Below are 15530 nucleotides of genomic sequence, written 5' to 3'. Positions count from 1 at the left end.
CTCACCGTTTCCGTAGTGCAGCGGTTATCACGTTTGTCTCACACGCGAAAAATCCCCGGTTCGAAACCGGACGGGAACAGCCTCTTTCTCTACGCTCCTGTACTTCACAGAGGTCTTGAGCGACCGGTCACATGTTCCTTGGTGCGCTCATGCCGCAACACAGGAAGGCTGGAGCAGATGGCTGTGGGCTTTGCGCACTGCCGAAATAGCTCAGCTGGGAGAGCGTTAGACTGAAGCTCTGAAGGTCCCTGGTTTGATCCCAGGTTTCGGCATTTTGTTTCATCGCGCCCTTTGTTCCTCTCTCCAGCGCCCCCTGCCTACAGTGACGCGTCCCTTTCTCAGCCCGAAACGCAAGCGAGACACCAGCAGCGATCCCTACAGGTTTCCGTAGTGTAGCGGCTATCACGTTCGCCTAACATGCGAAAGGTCCCCGGTTCGAGACCGGGCGGAAACAGCCTTGTTTTGCACGCTCCTGTACTTCACAGAGGTCTTGAGCGACCGGTCATTTGTTCCCAATGTATTTCCGGTGCCTTCGTGCACTCTTGTACCAAACGCACGTTCCTTCTGTACGCGGAGCCGATCATTTGCAATTGGGCTGTGCCGACAGACCAGGCCGAGCTCTGTCGGCTCAAAAGCAGCGCAGGACCTGCAAGAACAACAGAAAGATTAGCATCCAGCGGGGGCCTCTTAGTGAGCCCAAGAGCTCATCAAGAATCGGCTCCAGCAACAGGGCTGGGCGCATTGTTCCATTCTCCGCCCACTCTCGGTGTAAACAAGTCCCTCCTGGTCTCTGCTTGAAATGCACTTTCCTGCATTTGCTTTGGTGTAACTGGCTTCCCCTGCATGGGCGAATGTGAAGAAGATCCTTAGTAAGTCATTGAAGAAAACCGAGAAGAGGTCGGAGTGGCCTCTGTCGTTCATCAACGATCCAGTCAGGCAGTACTCCTCTGTAAAGCGCCGTTCGTTCACGTCGATTGGCTTTTTTTTGCCTTCATTCGTGCGAGTAGTACGTCTTCATGGCTCAATAGCATTTCAAATACAGCACCCACTCTGCTGAAACCAAGTGTTTTACACACCAGACAGGCCCCCAAACCTCATACAACCTTACTGTGGCCCCTTTCTTTAATTTTTTATTATTTTCTGAAGATTACACTACAGGTAATACACTGGGACAGGTGGGTCGTCTTCATGGCTCAATAGCATTTCAAATACAGCACCCACTCTGCTGAAACCAAGTGTTTTACACACCAGACAGGCCCCCAAACCTCATACAACCTTACTGTGGCTGTGGCCCCTTTCTTTATTTGGTAATGAGTTTCTGAAGATAACACTACAGGTAATACACTGGGACGGGTGGGTCGTCTTCATGGCTCAATAGCATTTTAAATACAGCACCCACTCTGCTGAAACCAAGTGTTTTACACACCAGACATGCCCCTGGACCTCGTACAACCTTGCTGTGGCTGTGGCCCCTTTCTTTAATTTTTTATGATTTTCTGAAGATTACACTACAGGTAATACACTGGGACAGGTGGGTCGTCTTCATGGCTTCATGATTTTTTGACTGTAATCAAGTGTTGTGCACACAAGGCAGGCCTCCTGACCTTTCACAGTCATGCTTTGTTGTTAGAAACTTTAATTCTCTTTTTAGGATTTTTTGAACATGGGAACTTCCACCGAGATGAATGAGGTGCTCTTCAATAGCTTTTTCATCTATACACACAAGCGTATGTAACCAAGACACTCAGAACCAACAGAATCAACGTGAAGTCATAGAAAATCAAGAATGCCCCCGAGACATCTGCACCCCCCTCTTGGACCACTCTGGTATCAACACCCCCAAACCAATCCATACCGGCTAACAAGACTCAGAATCGGTGCAACCCTCCAACCTGGACCAAGAGCAGGATGGGACAAGTACCTGCACCACACTACGCACCCCTCATCCAGACCAGCAGGACAGCCAGACAGCACCATCATGACACACATAATGAGATCACTCTCTGTCAGTATGTGTAACATTCTGGGCCTGGGCTCCTCTGTATTTTGGCTGAAGGGAGTTCAACAACATTATTAAACCGACTGACATCATAATCTGACAAGATACATTGTTTAGGGGAGACTAAACAATGTATCTTGTGTGAACGAGAGAAAAAGATCAGTGTAAATTCACTTCATTAGACTGACGGTGTGTATAGCAATGAATGGTTCCGATACATCGACCTCTGGGTTATGGGCCCAGCATGCTTCCGCTGCACCACTCTGCTGACAGCTGTCATGGTGTGATTCAACACAACTGCTCTATCTTTGCTTTCTAAAAGTGCGCCCGAGATGAAAAGTTTCAACGGCAAACACAGACGTCACTTTGAGCACTTGGTCTTTTATAGTACAAATATCACACGCTGCACTACATGGGCGTGTCTTCAAGATCGTTGAGAACCAAACCTTTTGCTTTCCGAGGCAACTGATTCTTTCCTTGTTAATTCACAAATCTTCAATGGGAATCAGTGAAACGAAAACCAAACACGTACACACTCGCGTCCTAGCCTGAAAGAAAAATGATGGAAGCACTTGAGGAATAACAAGAGTAGTCTGAACAGCTCCAGTCTATCAACTGCTCTACAAAGTGATCGCTACTTCCACACCCAGTTTATAACGCTGAAAATGATTCAGGAAGCACAGCAAAGTTCTAATAGCAGTGGTTGAAAAGCGTCTAGATACATAAAATGACAATTTCTCAAAAGTAAAATCTTCAGCTTTTAAATATTGTCATCCATATATTTTCGTTTTTCTCTTTTTTACATAACACGCTTTCGAGAAATAGACTGTCTTGTAATGAAGGCTGCATTAGAAAATGTGTGTCTAAATTAAAATCGGGTTTATGACTTCTGCGTTTTTCAGCTTTCTTAGCGCTTGGGTCTCGATTCAGATATTGCAATGAAAGCAACAGGGGAGTAAGTTTTCCTTTTCTAAATCAAAGGTGATCTGCTCACAAGGAAGTATAAAAACTTCAGCGTTTACTTTTTGAAGACCGCAAATTGTCGAAACACTATTGCTTCATAAGCTAATAAGTAAGGTTTCTGAGCACGCATTGTATTACTAATGCTGTTATTAATAAAAAAAAAGCTTAAATTCACATAATGGAATTTGGACTGCTCAAAGTAGTCTATTCTTTGTACAACTTTACTTGCCCGCTGAGTAGAGTTTAAAGCAACGGCAGCAGAAGTAGCAGTAATAGCAACAACGTGGTTTGAGTGTCACAATACACTCTGTGAAATTATTGCGGCTTCATATCGTTTTGTTCTGTTGAAGCTGCCTACAGGCTCTGAATTGCTGACATTGGCTGTAATCTTTTTTCAGGTTTCATGTAATTCTTCACATATTTGAAATATTTAATTCGGGTTCGCCTAATACACGGTGCAAACCGTACCTGCAGCAGAATGCTGTGGCACATGAAGCCGTTTTGTTTATCGGTTGTAAGGATATAGGAGCGTACTACAAATCGAGCAAGCGAAAAGAAAATTAAACAGGAGTCACTTTTTGGATTGCTAATTCATTGTGCTCTGTTCGTCTAGGTTCAAATCCTATCCTTGTCATGGTTAAGGCCTGAGACGTGTGTGTTTTTTCTAAACGGTGTTTGCATTTGTTTCCTCTTTACTCCTGTAAACTCAGGATTTTTTTTTCCTTGGTGGCAACAATACGCTTCTGTAATACAGTAAATGGTAGACTCTGCTTTCAAATGAGCTGCACCAGGCATTCGGATACAGAAAAACACAGGGATTTAAAATTCAGGAATATGAATGGCCAATTGCTTACAGCTAGGGTTTTTACGTTTACTTATTTAGCGATTTGTGTATCAATCTTTTAACAATTCATTAAAATGCTAACAATATGTAAAATCAAAACAACAGCACCGTTAAATGCCGGGGAGACAGGTAGTTTTTTTTTCATCAGATGCCAATCTCTAATACTGTGTGTGAGAGCTTACGTACCTTTCCTTTTCTCACATTTTCTGACAACTATTCCAAAGGGGCACCCTGTCAGCTCCTAATACTTTTTAAAAGTCTGCCTGCATGTTTGATTATTGTCGTTTTATTTAGAAAAAGTTCAATATTGATCATAACTAAAGAAAATTAGGATCACGAATAAAAAAAGGGCTGAAGATGCGAGTCGCTCTTGAATCAGAGCTGGGCGACACGGGCTTCTGTTCTGATATGATTGTACGAGAAGCAGGAGGAATCTCTTCTCTCCTATGGAGCATGAGCTGAATCAGGAGTGAGACATTTCGTATGCTCGTGCATATGTTAACACATGACCTACATCGTAAAACTAAATTAAAAACTAACATTAAGTTGTCAAAGACATTCATTTATATACAAACAAGAGACAGACATAGTAATGATTCTACATTAACTTGTCCTGCACTGATCAGACTAATTGAAATGTATGAAAGCCCGTTTCCGCCAGGGAGTTACAAAAAAACGCGCTATGGTATCGCAGAATTCCGACTAAGTAACTCAGAATTGCGACTTAGTAACTCACAACTCCGACTTTATATCTCACATTTGCAACTTCGAAATAGCCCATATTTCATTGTCTGTCCTTTTGTTATTGTAACGGATTATATATCCGGGTCTCTGTGTGTAATTGATTACGTTGATTGAGCGGCAGTATGACCAGGTGTGCGGTAGCAGGTCCTGCCAGTATAAAAACCTAGTCACAGCGTTCACACTTTATGCTTTCTTGCTTCAACACAGTTTGGTGGTTTACTTATTTTACTCCTGTAGCAATTGAGCGGGACGTTAATTTGGCGATGCGCTCGTTTCTCTTTGTGCTGTGCCTGTGCGCAGGGGCCGGGCTCCCCACACTGATCTCCGCCGGGCCGGCTGGCTGGGACTCTCGGGAATTGGCGCTCCAGGCCGACCTCCCGGCTCCTGAAGACGCAGCCCAGTTGGAGGACTTGAACCTGGCAGATGCGCCCTCCGAAGACCTGTCTGCAAGCGAGAACGACTCGCAGTCCTTGGCTCCCGACTTTCGCCGCCTTCCCGTGTCCAGAGACGCGTACTCGCCCTACTTCGACAAGGAGAAGATGAAGCCCGAAGCCGGCAGCCGCCCCTTACCCGCCTACATCAAGAGCGTCCTGTTTCCTCCCCAGCGAGGGCGGCAGCCGGCTCGCCCGGCCATCGGGGGCACCCGAGGAGTGGCTGTGTGGTGCGACTCCAGCAGGATGTACGTGAGGGTCAGTCGGCTCCTGTTCGGCTTCAGCTGTCGGCCATCGGAGGTGACCTTGGGCAACTGCAGCGTCAGCCGAACCACACGCAGTTACTTCTACTTCATCTACGGGCTTCACGAGTGCGGCACGGAGCGATCGGTAAGCGGGTCTTCATCTACAGGCAGTGTATCGACGTGAGCTGTAGGGCCAGTGTCGGGGTTGCCTTTCCTGGGAATATCCCTTCCTCTGTGACCCTGCAGGTTGTCCAGGGCCGCCTGGTGTACTCCAACACTCTCCGCTATGCCCCGCCCTCCTCCAGTGCACCTGTGCATCGCTTCATTCCCTTCTCTGTGCCGGTCAAGTGCTCCTACAACAGGTAGGCAGGGCTCTGCTGCTGAGAAGCCACTAGGAAAGTGTCCAGATGCCCCTCATCCCCTCTGTCCTGCAGGTTCCACTACTCCTACAAGGTTGGCTATGTCCCCACGTGGGCCAGGAGAAGGACCTTCTTCAAGGACCTGAACAAACACAGCTTTGTGCTGCTCACCACCAACTGTAAGCTCCTTGAGTGAGTGGCTCCTCCTGCCTGCAGGGGGTGCTGTGTGCAGGTGTAATGCTGCCTCTCTCTCTCCAGCCCGCTGGGTCCGGCTCTCTCCTAAGGATGAGTACTTCCTGGGTCAGCCCATGTACTTCCAGGCCACTGCCTACTTTGCCACAGCAGAGCAGAGGCTGTACATCCACTCGTTACGTAACGGAGAAACCAGACCAGCACTCCCAGCCCCGTTTCCCTGTGATCGACAACTTGGGGTACGGCCCCTTCTGGGAGGGGAGGTGGGCAGGAGCCCTGAGAGCCTGCAGGGGTTCATCCTTGTCCTTGTCCCCAGGTGCATGGTGGACAGCAAGGCAGATGGCTGCCTGTCCAGGTTTGTCCCCTCCAAGCAGAAGGATGTGCTCCGCTTCACAATTGATGCCTTCCTCTTCCAGAAGAAGCTGTCCAGGAAGGTACTGCTCTCAAAGGCTGCTCAGCCTTCTTGCTCTACTGATCCATGGTCTGCTTTCACATCCATGATCTAGATGTGAACCAGACTGTGGCAGCTGTAGTGCCTAGAGCTGCCAGCTTGCCTTCACTGATGGCAGAAGGTCTTTCTCTGTCCCTCTATTGGCCTTGATCCCTTAATGCTGTGACCTTCCCTCTTGCAGCATGAAGTGACTGAGCTGTACATGCACTGTGTCATGGCTGTGGCTCCTGCTAAAGCAACACCAGGGACCAAGTCCTGCACCTACAACAGGGAGGCTAAGAGGTACTTCTGCAAGGAGCCTGCTGAGGGTGCTCTGGGACATGCCAGGTTTAGGCCTCACCTGTCCTCCTCCTCTCCTCCAGGTGGGAGGAGCTGTATGGTGACCATGAGGTCTGTGCCTGCTGTGAGTCCAGGTGTGCTGGCAGTCGGAATGAAGGTGGGTCTGGTTCTCTATCCCTTGTGGATGCATCTCTGCCCAAGAGACAACCATGCTTGGACAACTGAGGAATGATCCCGTGCTGGACAAAGGGGCTGTTTAGATGAGTAGCATCACTGTGGGTCTCTGGGTATAGCGGATCCCTCACTCCTGGGTGCTGCTTGTCCACAGGTACCAGGAGCCTGGTGACCAGTAGTCGGGTGGCTGTGGCACCAGTAGAAGCTCCTCTGGATGTGGGAGCTGACTGGACTGAGGATGAGGAAAGAGACCCTCGGAGCTCCAGTGAAGATGCTGAGAGCACCAGTGAGGATGTGGAGGGAGCAGATGACTTTGGAGATGTTGGCCAGTGGACAGGTAGGGTCTGGCAGGAGGAGCTCCTGTAGGGGTGGTGTCCTGCAGTGTAGCTGGATTGTTCTCCTTCCTCCCCAGGTGCCTGAATGAAGGCTCCAGCCTGGCCCTTGTGACTCTCCTGCCTCCACTTGCCTTGTAATGGCAACATCTCAATAAAGCTGTGAAAGACCCTTCTGCCTGCCCTTGTTTCTTTATGGTTTATAGGTTTGAATGGGGTGGAGGAATTCAAGGGAAGTATTTGTGGGGGTTCCCCTTTCAAGAATGCTTCCCGTATTGCTGCCAATGAGGACTGAAAATGGCTGGAGTAATAAAGCGTTGTACTGGGGGAAGATAGCCGCACTATTCCTTGGGCAGGTCATTGTGACTTTTTTAATGGGGGAGAGACAGAGGTGTTCAATATACTGGCAGTCCTCCTGTTTCCTAGAGGGGTAGTGCTTATGGAGTGTGAGTTGCTACTGTAGTGCCCAGTAAGAGTGAGATCTGAGGTCCTATTCTAGGCTGCACAAACTGACTAAAAGAAACACAAGGAAGGGATTGTCAACAGGGGCTTGGTGTAAAGTAGGCCTTCCCTTCCTTAGCAGAGGAACAATTCTGGTGCCCAAACATCAGTGAATAAAGGTACAGTTAGAATCTTGGAGGTCTTGTCTTATGGGTGTTGGTTTCACAGTATTGGACAGTCACGGGAAGTATTAGGGTTGAAACTGGAGATCCCAGTACTTGATCCGGAAGACAAGTGTTCACAACCACCTCTACCAGCAGCACAGACTGTGTAGATTGAGACTGAATGCTTACTACACAAAGCCTCTCCACTGTTTCAGTGTCCCATGTCATGAATTTCAAGTGAATTCTAGTCTCCCGTTGTGACTACCTATAATTTGCACAAATCCTGCTGGCCCACTAACAGTTAATCTTTAGCCCTACTGCACTGCCCTATTAAAGCTTCAAGGATTTAGGATAAACTATTTTATATAATGGTTCCAAAGGTGGCTTCTCAAAGCACTTGTCTTAATTACAATAAGAATACACAGGATAAAACAATTCCAATAGACAGAGGAGACCATGGATGGTGGTACTAAGGAAAGTAGAAGCAGAGGGGTAAAGAATGGAACCAGTTCAGTAAAGGCTCTTCTACAGAACAAGGTGTTGAGTCTGAATTTGAAGGAGTTTAGGGAAGGTGACTCTGCTATCCTTGGGGTGAGAGTTCCAGAGCATGGGGGCATAACAGGAGAAGGCCTTGTCACTCATACAGTGTAGATGGGCGTGGGGGACAGTTAGGAGACCAGAATAAGAAGAGCGAAGGTTCTGAGGTGGGGAGTAGGGTGATAATAGATCAAACTGCTACTGAGGTGCAACTGAAATGTGACGGCATGTTCTACAATTTATGCAAGAAAGGGTAATGTTAGGCTTTTATGGACCGTTGGTACAACAGCAGTGCTCAAGGATTCATTTCTAATATTGAGGACAATGGGTTATATACCCATCGTTCTTACCAAAGGATCAGAGACCTTTTGCTATATAAAGACTCCTTTCCACCACTAAATTATATAGGTTTGGTTCATTTGGGTTTTATCAGTTAAACATTTAAGTGAAGTCATTGTCCTGCTCGCGGCCGAGCCCGACACACGGTACCGTCTGGTTTCTGTCGCTGGGCGCTCACCCTGCGGTCCATATGGGTCCTAATGGCCCAGTATATGGTAGTGCCAATTTCCCTAAGGAAACAAATACTCCACATTAGTCTGAATGCCACATTCTTCATTGGTCCCATTACATCACAGAAAAACAAAACTACTCACTCTTTAATCTCGTCTAATCCAAGACGCACCGAATATCACAGTCTTCTTTTAACACGCGTGCTGTGATTCCTCTATGTAGCAGAAATGACAACCGAGGAGCCGAGAGATTATTTCAGCATTTCGCGTCAGAACGGAAAACACAAACGACTAACTTGGAATGACTTGCTTTTGACGCTTTTCAAAGCGTTCTTTGTGCACGACGACTGCGCCACCAAGCAAACTACATAAATATGAGAAAACACGCAAGAGAGTTGTCACTCAGAGTGTCGAAGGGTCGATGTATACTGGGGCTCAGTTGAAATGCAACGTCAGGACTTTTCCGAATTATGTCACACGCAGAGAGCACAGCCCTTTCCGCCCTGCCGCGTGTGTCTCGGTAACTCGCTGTGATCGTATAGTGGTCAGTACTTTGCGTTGTGGCCGCAACAACCCCGGTTCGAATCCGGGTCACGGCAGAATAGGGGCGTCTGCTTTTACTACTCGCACGAATGAAGGCAAAAAAAAGCCAATCGACGTGAACGAACGGCGCTTTACAGAGGAGTACTGCCTGACTGGATCGTTGATGAACGACAGAGGCCACTCCGACCTCTTCTCGGTTTTCTTCAATGACTTACTAAGGATCTTCTTCACATTCGCCCATGCAGGGGAAGCCAGTTACACCAAAGCAAACGCAGGAAAGTGCATTTCAAGCAGAGACCAGGAGGGACTTGTTTACACCGAGAGTGGGCGGAGAATGGAACAATGCGCCCAGCCCTGTTGCTGCAGCCGATTCTTGATGAGCTCTTGGGCTCACTAAGAGGCCCCCGCTGGATGCTAATCTTTCTGTTGTTCTTGCAGGTCCTGCGCTGCTTTTGAGCCGACAGAGCTCGACCTGGTCTGTCGGCACAGCCCAATTGCAAATGATCGGCTCCGCGTACAGAAGGAACGTGCATTTGGTACAAGAGTGCACGAAGGCACCGGAAATACATTGGGAACAAATGACCGGTCGCTCAAGACCTCTGTGAAGTACAGGAGCGTGCAAAACGAGGCTGTTTCCGCCCGGTCTCGAACCGGGGACCTTTCGCGTGTTAGGCGAACGTGATAGCCGCTACACTACGGAAACCTGTAGGGACTGCTGCTGGTGTCTCGCTTGCGTTTCGGGCTGAGAAAGGGACGCGTCACTTTAGGCAGGTGGCGCTGGAGAGAGGAACAAAGGGCGCGATGAAACAAAATGCCGAAACCCGGGATCGAACCAGGGACCTTTAGATCTTCAGTCTAACGCTCTCCCAACTGAGCTATTTCGGCAGTGCGCAAAGCCCACAGCCACCTGCTCCAGCCTTCCTGTGTTGTGGCATGAGCGCACCAAGAGTAGCGGGAGAGTGTTGCAGGAACGTCACTCAGAAGGAAAGCCACCCAGCTGCGCCCTCTGAGCTCTGTCCAGCGCATCTTCCTCGCATGGACTCCTGCCTGCGACGGGCAGGAAACAATTAGCAAGAACAGAACGACACCCCATGGGTGTCTCATGACCGCACCTTAGGTTGTGACACGTGCAGGTGTGAGGGGTTGCCGGGCTACTTTGGAGCAGAGCTTGGGCGGAGGGGGCGCGGGAAAGCAGACAAAGAGGTGACACCTCAAGGTCTGCACGATCACAGCTCTCCGCCGCCCCAGGCTTCCGCTCGATAAGCTACTGGACACACCCGCCCCTCCTCACACAGACCGTGGAAAAGCCCCCGAGTGGGAGGGCTCGCTCTTCCTCCCAGGAGCTCTTGGACACGACGCCCAGACAGGGCGCGGGGAGCCGCCGCCTGCAAACACGGCTCCAGGCAGGACTCCACTCCGCAGGAGCCGCAGAGCAGAGGAGATGAGGGCAGCTTAGCTCCTGTGCAGAGACCTGAGCTGTTGTTGCTGTGGATGCTGTCTTTTCTGCACTCGGGGTAGGAGTGAATGTTGAGTTGCCCTTAGAAATGAAGCAGAGCACTTCAACGGCACGGGTGTGTGTGTGTGTGCGCCCTGGTGATTCTGGGAGACAGATCGAACCTGGGCTAAAAGAGAGGGGGCTTAGCCCTCTTCCATTTGCTAGTTCAAAGTTGTACAACCCCTTTGTATCTGCTAGGCGGCGCAGTCGTCGTGCACAAAGAACACTTTGAAAAGCGTCAAAGGCAAGTCATTCCGAGTTGGTCGTTTGTGTTTTCCGTTCAGACGCGAAATGCTGACATGATCTCTCGGCTCCTCGGTTGTCATTTCTGCTCCGTAAAGGGATCACAGCACGCGTCGGCTTCCAGCATGCTGGGTCGGGACACGATGCCGGGGGTTGGAGAGAGCGATGTTTTCCTCGTTAGTATAGTGGCAAGTATCCCCGCCTGTCACGCGGGAGACCGGGGTTCGATTCCCCGACGGGGAGTAGCTTTTCTTTCACCTCCTTAGAGAAATGACTGCCTTTCACTTCTCTGTTTTCTTTCACAGCGTCGTGCACCTTTTCATTGCTCTCGCTTTCAGAGGCTCCGCACGGCAGTCGACTCCACATCAGGAAGCACATTGAAGTGAAAGCAGGAAGCGCTGCGACATGCACTGTGCAGATCCCGCCACACTAAGAGGTGAGTGGGTCTGTTCGATGCACAAAGAACGCTTTGAGAAGCGTCAAAGGCAAGTCATTCCGAGTTGGTCGTTTGTGTTTTCCGTTCAGACGCGAAATGCTGAAATGATCTCTCGGCTCCTCGGTTGTCATTTCTGCTCCGTAAAGGAATCACAGCACGCGTCGGCTTCCAGCACGGTGGGTCGGGACACGATGCCGGGGGTCGGAGAGAGCGATGTCTTCCTCGTTAGTATAGGACCTGTCACCTGTCCCCACCTGTCACGCGGGAGACTGGGGTGCATCAGGACGCGCCTTGAAGTGAAAGCAGGATGCGCTGTGACATGCACTGTGCAGATCCCGCCACACTAAGAGGTGGGTCCAGTGGGTCTGTTCGATCACAGCGCTAGGCGAATCCCCAATCCCCTTTTGTGCCTGGCGACAAAAGATGTCTGTTTCCGCCCGGTTTCGAACCGGGGACCTTTCGCGTGTGAGGCGAACGTGATAACCACTACACTACGGAAACGGTGGTAAGACGTGCCCAGCAGCCCAGCCCTGAGCTTCGCCAATGCGATTCAGCTGCTTCCAGTGCCTTTATTGGAGTGCGCTGATGGACCGTGCTCTCTCTCCAGAGACCAGCACGCCTGTCATGGACGGAGCAGGAAAGGCGGCGCCACATTCTACAGCCCTCTCCACGCAATCGACGAAATCGGGCTACTGAAGTGGAGAAAATCGCCTCTCCAGAAAGTGCAAATATCATCTTGGAGACTATAAATCCTATCGCCGAAGGTCAGCCCTGTCTACCAGAGTAACCCTCCCACAGCGATGATCAGCTCGTCTCACACGCGAGAAGTTTCGGTTGGAAACAAGCGCCCCCTCTTCTCGCACGTTTTGCACGTTCGAGTAGTTTTAATGCGGCTCTTTCGTACACGGTGCTGATCTTTTGGAAAGCAGGAGGCAAAACCGAGTCGAACCGCCTGGGTGAAAACCAGGAACCCTAACCGCTAGACTATATGGCAGCGAACAACCATGCTGTTCCCGGCATCATGCAAGCAAACTACATAAATATGAGAAAACACGCAAGAGAGTTGTCACTCAGAGTGTCGAAGGGTCGATGTATACTGGGGCTCAGTTGAAATGCAACGTCAGGACTTTTCCGAATTATGTCACACGAAGAGAGCACAGCCCTTTCCGCCCTGCCGCGTGTGTCTCGGTAACTCGCTGTGATCGTATAGTGGTCAGTACTTTGCGTTGTGGCCGCAACAACCCCGGTTCGAATCCGGGTCACGGCAGAATAGGGGCGTCTGCTTTTACTACTCGCACGAATGAAGGCAAAAAAAAGCCAATCGACGTGAACGAACGGCGCTTTACAGAGGAGTACTGCCTGACTGGATCGTTGATGAACGACAGAGGCCACTCCGACCTCTTCTCGGTTTTCTTCAATGACTTACTAAGGATCTTCTTCACATTCGCCCATGCAGGGGAAGCCAGTTACACCAAAGCAAACGCAGGAAAGTGCATTTCAAGCAGAGACCAGGAGGGACTTGTTTACACCGAGAGTGGGCGAAGAATGGAACAATGCGCCAAGCCCTGTTGCTGGAGCCGATTCTTGATGAGCTCTTGGGCTCACTAAGAGGCCCCCGCTGGATGCTAATCTTTCTGTTGTTCTTGCAGGTCCTGCGCTGCTTTTGAGCCGACAGAGCTCGTCCTGGTCTGTCGGCACAGCCCAATTGCAAATGATCGGCTCCGGTTACAGAAGGAACGTGCGTTTGGTACTGTTGTAACAGAAGGAATAAGGTTCTGGATCCCGAGATGAAGTAAAACAGATGAGTTTATTGCATGCAAGGAACAATAAAGCCGAAGTCTTGTTTCCCGCAAGAAACAACAAAACCGAAGTATTGTTCGATGTGCCGGTACAAACTTTTAGGTAATATAGTCCTTGCTTGCTGCTTCAGACGTCATTCAATGTTATGGTAAGGGGGGGGGGGTCATGGTATTTGGCCAGTTAAGAGGCCCTGGCCAAATGGTCAGTTTAAGATTATGCCCCCAGGGGGTTCCTTGTTCGCATCCTTATCAGTTAACCCCCTTTCCTGCCATAAACCCCTGTTGCTTAGAAGTCTAATTTTCAGGCAGAACTGACTTAAGTTAACCCTTTTTACATCTTATCTCTTACTTCATTCCCCCCTTATAAAATATGGCATACGTCAGGACTGCCTATTTTTACACATACAATGTCAGGGCAGATCTTTCCTTTTTAGATGTACAGGCATGCATTACCATGACATTGTGTGTTCCACAGTTACAACAATATGTTATTGATGTTTTTGTACAAGTGATAGTTACAATTATACATATAAAACAACCCTAATCCTACAAATACATAAAGTCCTACTCCAGGACCCAAACGCAGACCTCAGCCATGTGGAGATCTATCGTCAGGATCTTGGAACAGCAATACTGACCCAACTCCGATTATAATTTTTTGGCTTATAGATATGCCAACACCCGGAATGTATTGATACCATATCCCCAGTAATGCTCCTCAGGCCTAACAAGCACACTGTTGGTCTTAGGAAACATCAGACACAGAAACGGTAACAACATCCTTCTTTCTGTTCACTCAGTCTCTGGTGCCGTGGGTCGGTGAAAGTGCGATACGCGGATCCAGCGATCTCATCCTGTCACTCAGATGGCACAGTCAGTAGTTGGAGGCACTTGATATGGTCCCTCCCAGCAGGATTGCAACGTCTGGCAGGGTATCTCTTCTTCACCTACACCCACTCGCCAGGTATCCGGTCGTGTCTCCCCTCTACTGGAGGTCCCCAAGCGTCCGGCACCTGTTCACGAGCCCTGTGCACTGCTTCAGTTAACAAACCTACAATACTTTAATAGAGAGTTAGTTAATTCATCAGTGCGTTAGCCAAACTTGGCCTCCAGGGAGCTTCTTTGGCTGCCCGTGATGATCTCAAATGGGCTCAGTCTCACAGTTCTGTTTGCTCCAGCCCGCAAACCGCACAGGACTGCAGGTAGAGCATCTACCCACGGTGTTCCTTCAGTTGATATTTCCTTAGTTGGTCTTTCAGACTGTGGGTGATAGGGGCAATGTGACTTCTAACTTACCCCTAGTGAGGCAATTACAGCCTGGCACACCTTCCCAGTGTAGTATGCCCCTAGATCAGTATCCAAGGGGAAGGGCAGTCCGTACCATGGGATCATCTTTGTCATACACTTGGGTATGTGCCAGCCCACATCCCATCATTATACAACCCCACATTGTTACACATTTGTTCTAACCACTATTAAACATCTATTAAAGCCCTCAAACTGAATTCTCCCCTTTCCCCAATAGAGGTTTCACAGGGGTCTCAGACTCCCGCTCTCCCAGTGCCGCTCGTCTGGCATCTGCTTCTGCATGGTTGTTACCTTGAGTTACTGGAATTCTTTATTTATTGTGTTATTTACACCTTACTCAAGCTGCTTCTGTCGGCAGCTGTAAAACTACAAATCAGTTCAGAGACAAGCCCAGTATTCTTAACTGGAGTCCCTGCCGTTGTGAGAGAATCCTATTTCTCCATAGCCATCCAGAATTGTGGCCTACATGCAACAAATACATACATTATATACATATACAGTAACCCTTTGTCCACACTTACATATAAAGGAATGGTTGATCCATCTGAGGAAACCCCAGTCTCAGCACCTGTAAGAGAGCTTGTTTCAAATTATTACAGGCGGCTTTTGCTGCTGGAACCAAGGCAATCTTGTCCTTGTACTGCACTCCCCCCTTAAGCAGATCTGTTAAAAGTTGTGCTCACCCCGTAAAAACATTGCACCCTGGCCCTGTTAAAATTCCACAATGCTCGACACAAAAGGGCCTTATTATAACTGCTTAATATTAGACACTATAAAGCTGAAGCAACTCAGACTTGTGGGTTTCCTCGTCAGGGGAAGAACTCAGAATACCATCAACATACTGAGTGATCACAGTCAGTTGAAGCCATGTGATACCCTGTTCTGGATAGTCATTCTTTGTAATGCATAATATTCCAACCCAATAGATCTGGGATAAAACCACCCATTAAAATCTGGTACTCGGCAAGTAAAACTTGCTGCCCCAATACTCCTGTGGCTTCCTGCCGTCTCCCCATATACATTACTCTATAGCACACTGTTG

General features: G+C 49.0%; 2 protein-coding genes and 7 non-coding genes across 10 annotated transcripts; 6 read left to right on the top strand and 3 right to left on the bottom strand.

The window, feature by feature from the left end:
- The first annotated feature begins 381 nt into the window (after nucleotides 1-381).
- On the top strand, nucleotides 382-454 carry trnav-aac (transfer RNA valine (anticodon AAC)). The gene has a single exon. It is a non-coding gene; the product is annotated as a tRNA-Val (tRNA).
- A 4359-nt stretch (nucleotides 455-4813) lies between these two features.
- On the top strand, nucleotides 4814-5781 carry LOC148665054 (zona pellucida sperm-binding protein 3-like). Its single transcript, XM_088632887.1, has 3 exons — nucleotides 4814-5371; nucleotides 5473-5588; nucleotides 5661-5781. The coding sequence occupies exons 1-3, from the start codon at nucleotides 4814-4816 to the stop codon at nucleotides 5779-5781; spliced, it is 795 nt and encodes a 264-aa protein (XP_088489013.1).
- A 68-nt stretch (nucleotides 5782-5849) lies between these two features.
- Nucleotides 5850-7185, top strand: LOC148665053 (zona pellucida sperm-binding protein 3-like). 2 transcript variants are annotated; one of them, XM_088633073.1, is made up of 6 exons: nucleotides 5850-6016; nucleotides 6094-6211; nucleotides 6410-6510; nucleotides 6591-6664; nucleotides 6836-7018; nucleotides 7094-7185. In XM_088633073.1, the coding sequence occupies exons 1-6, from the start codon at nucleotides 5871-5873 to the stop codon at nucleotides 7099-7101; spliced, it is 630 nt and encodes a 209-aa protein (XP_088489199.1). In that variant the 5' UTR covers nucleotides 5850-5870; the 3' UTR covers nucleotides 7102-7185. The 2 variants fall into 2 exon arrangements, with proteins under 2 accessions (XP_088489199.1, XP_088489196.1); XM_088633070.1 differs by having other exon boundaries at nucleotides 6836-7185.
- Nucleotides 7186-9191: 2006 nt separating this feature from the next.
- trnah-gug (transfer RNA histidin (anticodon GUG)) lies at nucleotides 9192-9263 on the top strand. Its single transcript has one exon. It is a non-coding gene; the product is annotated as a tRNA-His (tRNA).
- Nucleotides 9264-9837: 574 nt separating this feature from the next.
- trnav-aac (transfer RNA valine (anticodon AAC)) lies at nucleotides 9838-9910 on the bottom strand. The gene has a single exon. It is a non-coding gene; the product is annotated as a tRNA-Val (tRNA).
- Nucleotides 9911-10019: 109 nt separating this feature from the next.
- On the bottom strand, nucleotides 10020-10092 carry trnaf-gaa (transfer RNA phenylalanine (anticodon GAA)). Its single transcript has one exon. It is a non-coding gene; the product is annotated as a tRNA-Phe (tRNA).
- Nucleotides 10093-11116: 1024 nt separating this feature from the next.
- Nucleotides 11117-11188, top strand: trnad-guc (transfer RNA aspartic acid (anticodon GUC)). Its single transcript has one exon. It is a non-coding gene; the product is annotated as a tRNA-Asp (tRNA).
- Nucleotides 11189-11809: 621 nt separating this feature from the next.
- On the bottom strand, nucleotides 11810-11882 carry trnav-cac (transfer RNA valine (anticodon CAC)). The gene has a single exon. It is a non-coding gene; the product is annotated as a tRNA-Val (tRNA).
- A 694-nt stretch (nucleotides 11883-12576) lies between these two features.
- On the top strand, nucleotides 12577-12648 carry trnah-gug (transfer RNA histidin (anticodon GUG)). Its single transcript has one exon. It is a non-coding gene; the product is annotated as a tRNA-His (tRNA).
- The last annotated feature ends 2882 nt before the right edge of the window (nucleotides 12649-15530 follow it).

This window comes from Lepisosteus platostomus, chromosome 5, assembly GCF_059453375.1.
Source record: "Lepisosteus platostomus isolate fLepPlt1 chromosome 5, fLepPlt1.hap1, whole genome shotgun sequence".
Lineage (NCBI taxonomy): Eukaryota > Metazoa > Chordata > Actinopteri > Semionotiformes > Lepisosteidae > Lepisosteus > Lepisosteus platostomus.
Note: the sequence above shows the minus strand (reverse complement) of the source record. Positions and strands in the feature narration are given on the sequence as shown.

Excerpts from the sequence above, each read along its gene's own strand:
- LOC148665053 (XM_088633070.1), top strand. The coding sequence starts at position 5,871 with ATGAGTACTTCCTGGGTCAGCCCATGTACTTCCAGGCCACTGCCTACT. Across the intron at positions 6,212-6,409 it reads AGAAGAAGCTGTCCAGGAAG|CATGAAGTGACTGAGCTGTA; the intron begins GTACTGCTCTCA and ends TCCCTCTTGCAG. Across the intron at positions 6,665-6,835 it reads TGCTGGCAGTCGGAATGAAG|GTACCAGGAGCCTGGTGACC; the intron begins GTGGGTCTGGTT and ends GCTTGTCCACAG.
- LOC148665054 (XM_088632887.1), top strand. The coding sequence starts at position 4,814 with ATGCGCTCGTTTCTCTTTGTGCTGTGCCTGTGCGCAGGGGCCGGGCTC. Across the intron at positions 5,372-5,472 it reads AGTGCGGCACGGAGCGATCG|GTTGTCCAGGGCCGCCTGGT; the intron begins GTAAGCGGGTCT and ends GTGACCCTGCAG. Across the intron at positions 5,589-5,660 it reads GTCAAGTGCTCCTACAACAG|GTTCCACTACTCCTACAAGG; the intron begins GTAGGCAGGGCT and ends TCTGTCCTGCAG.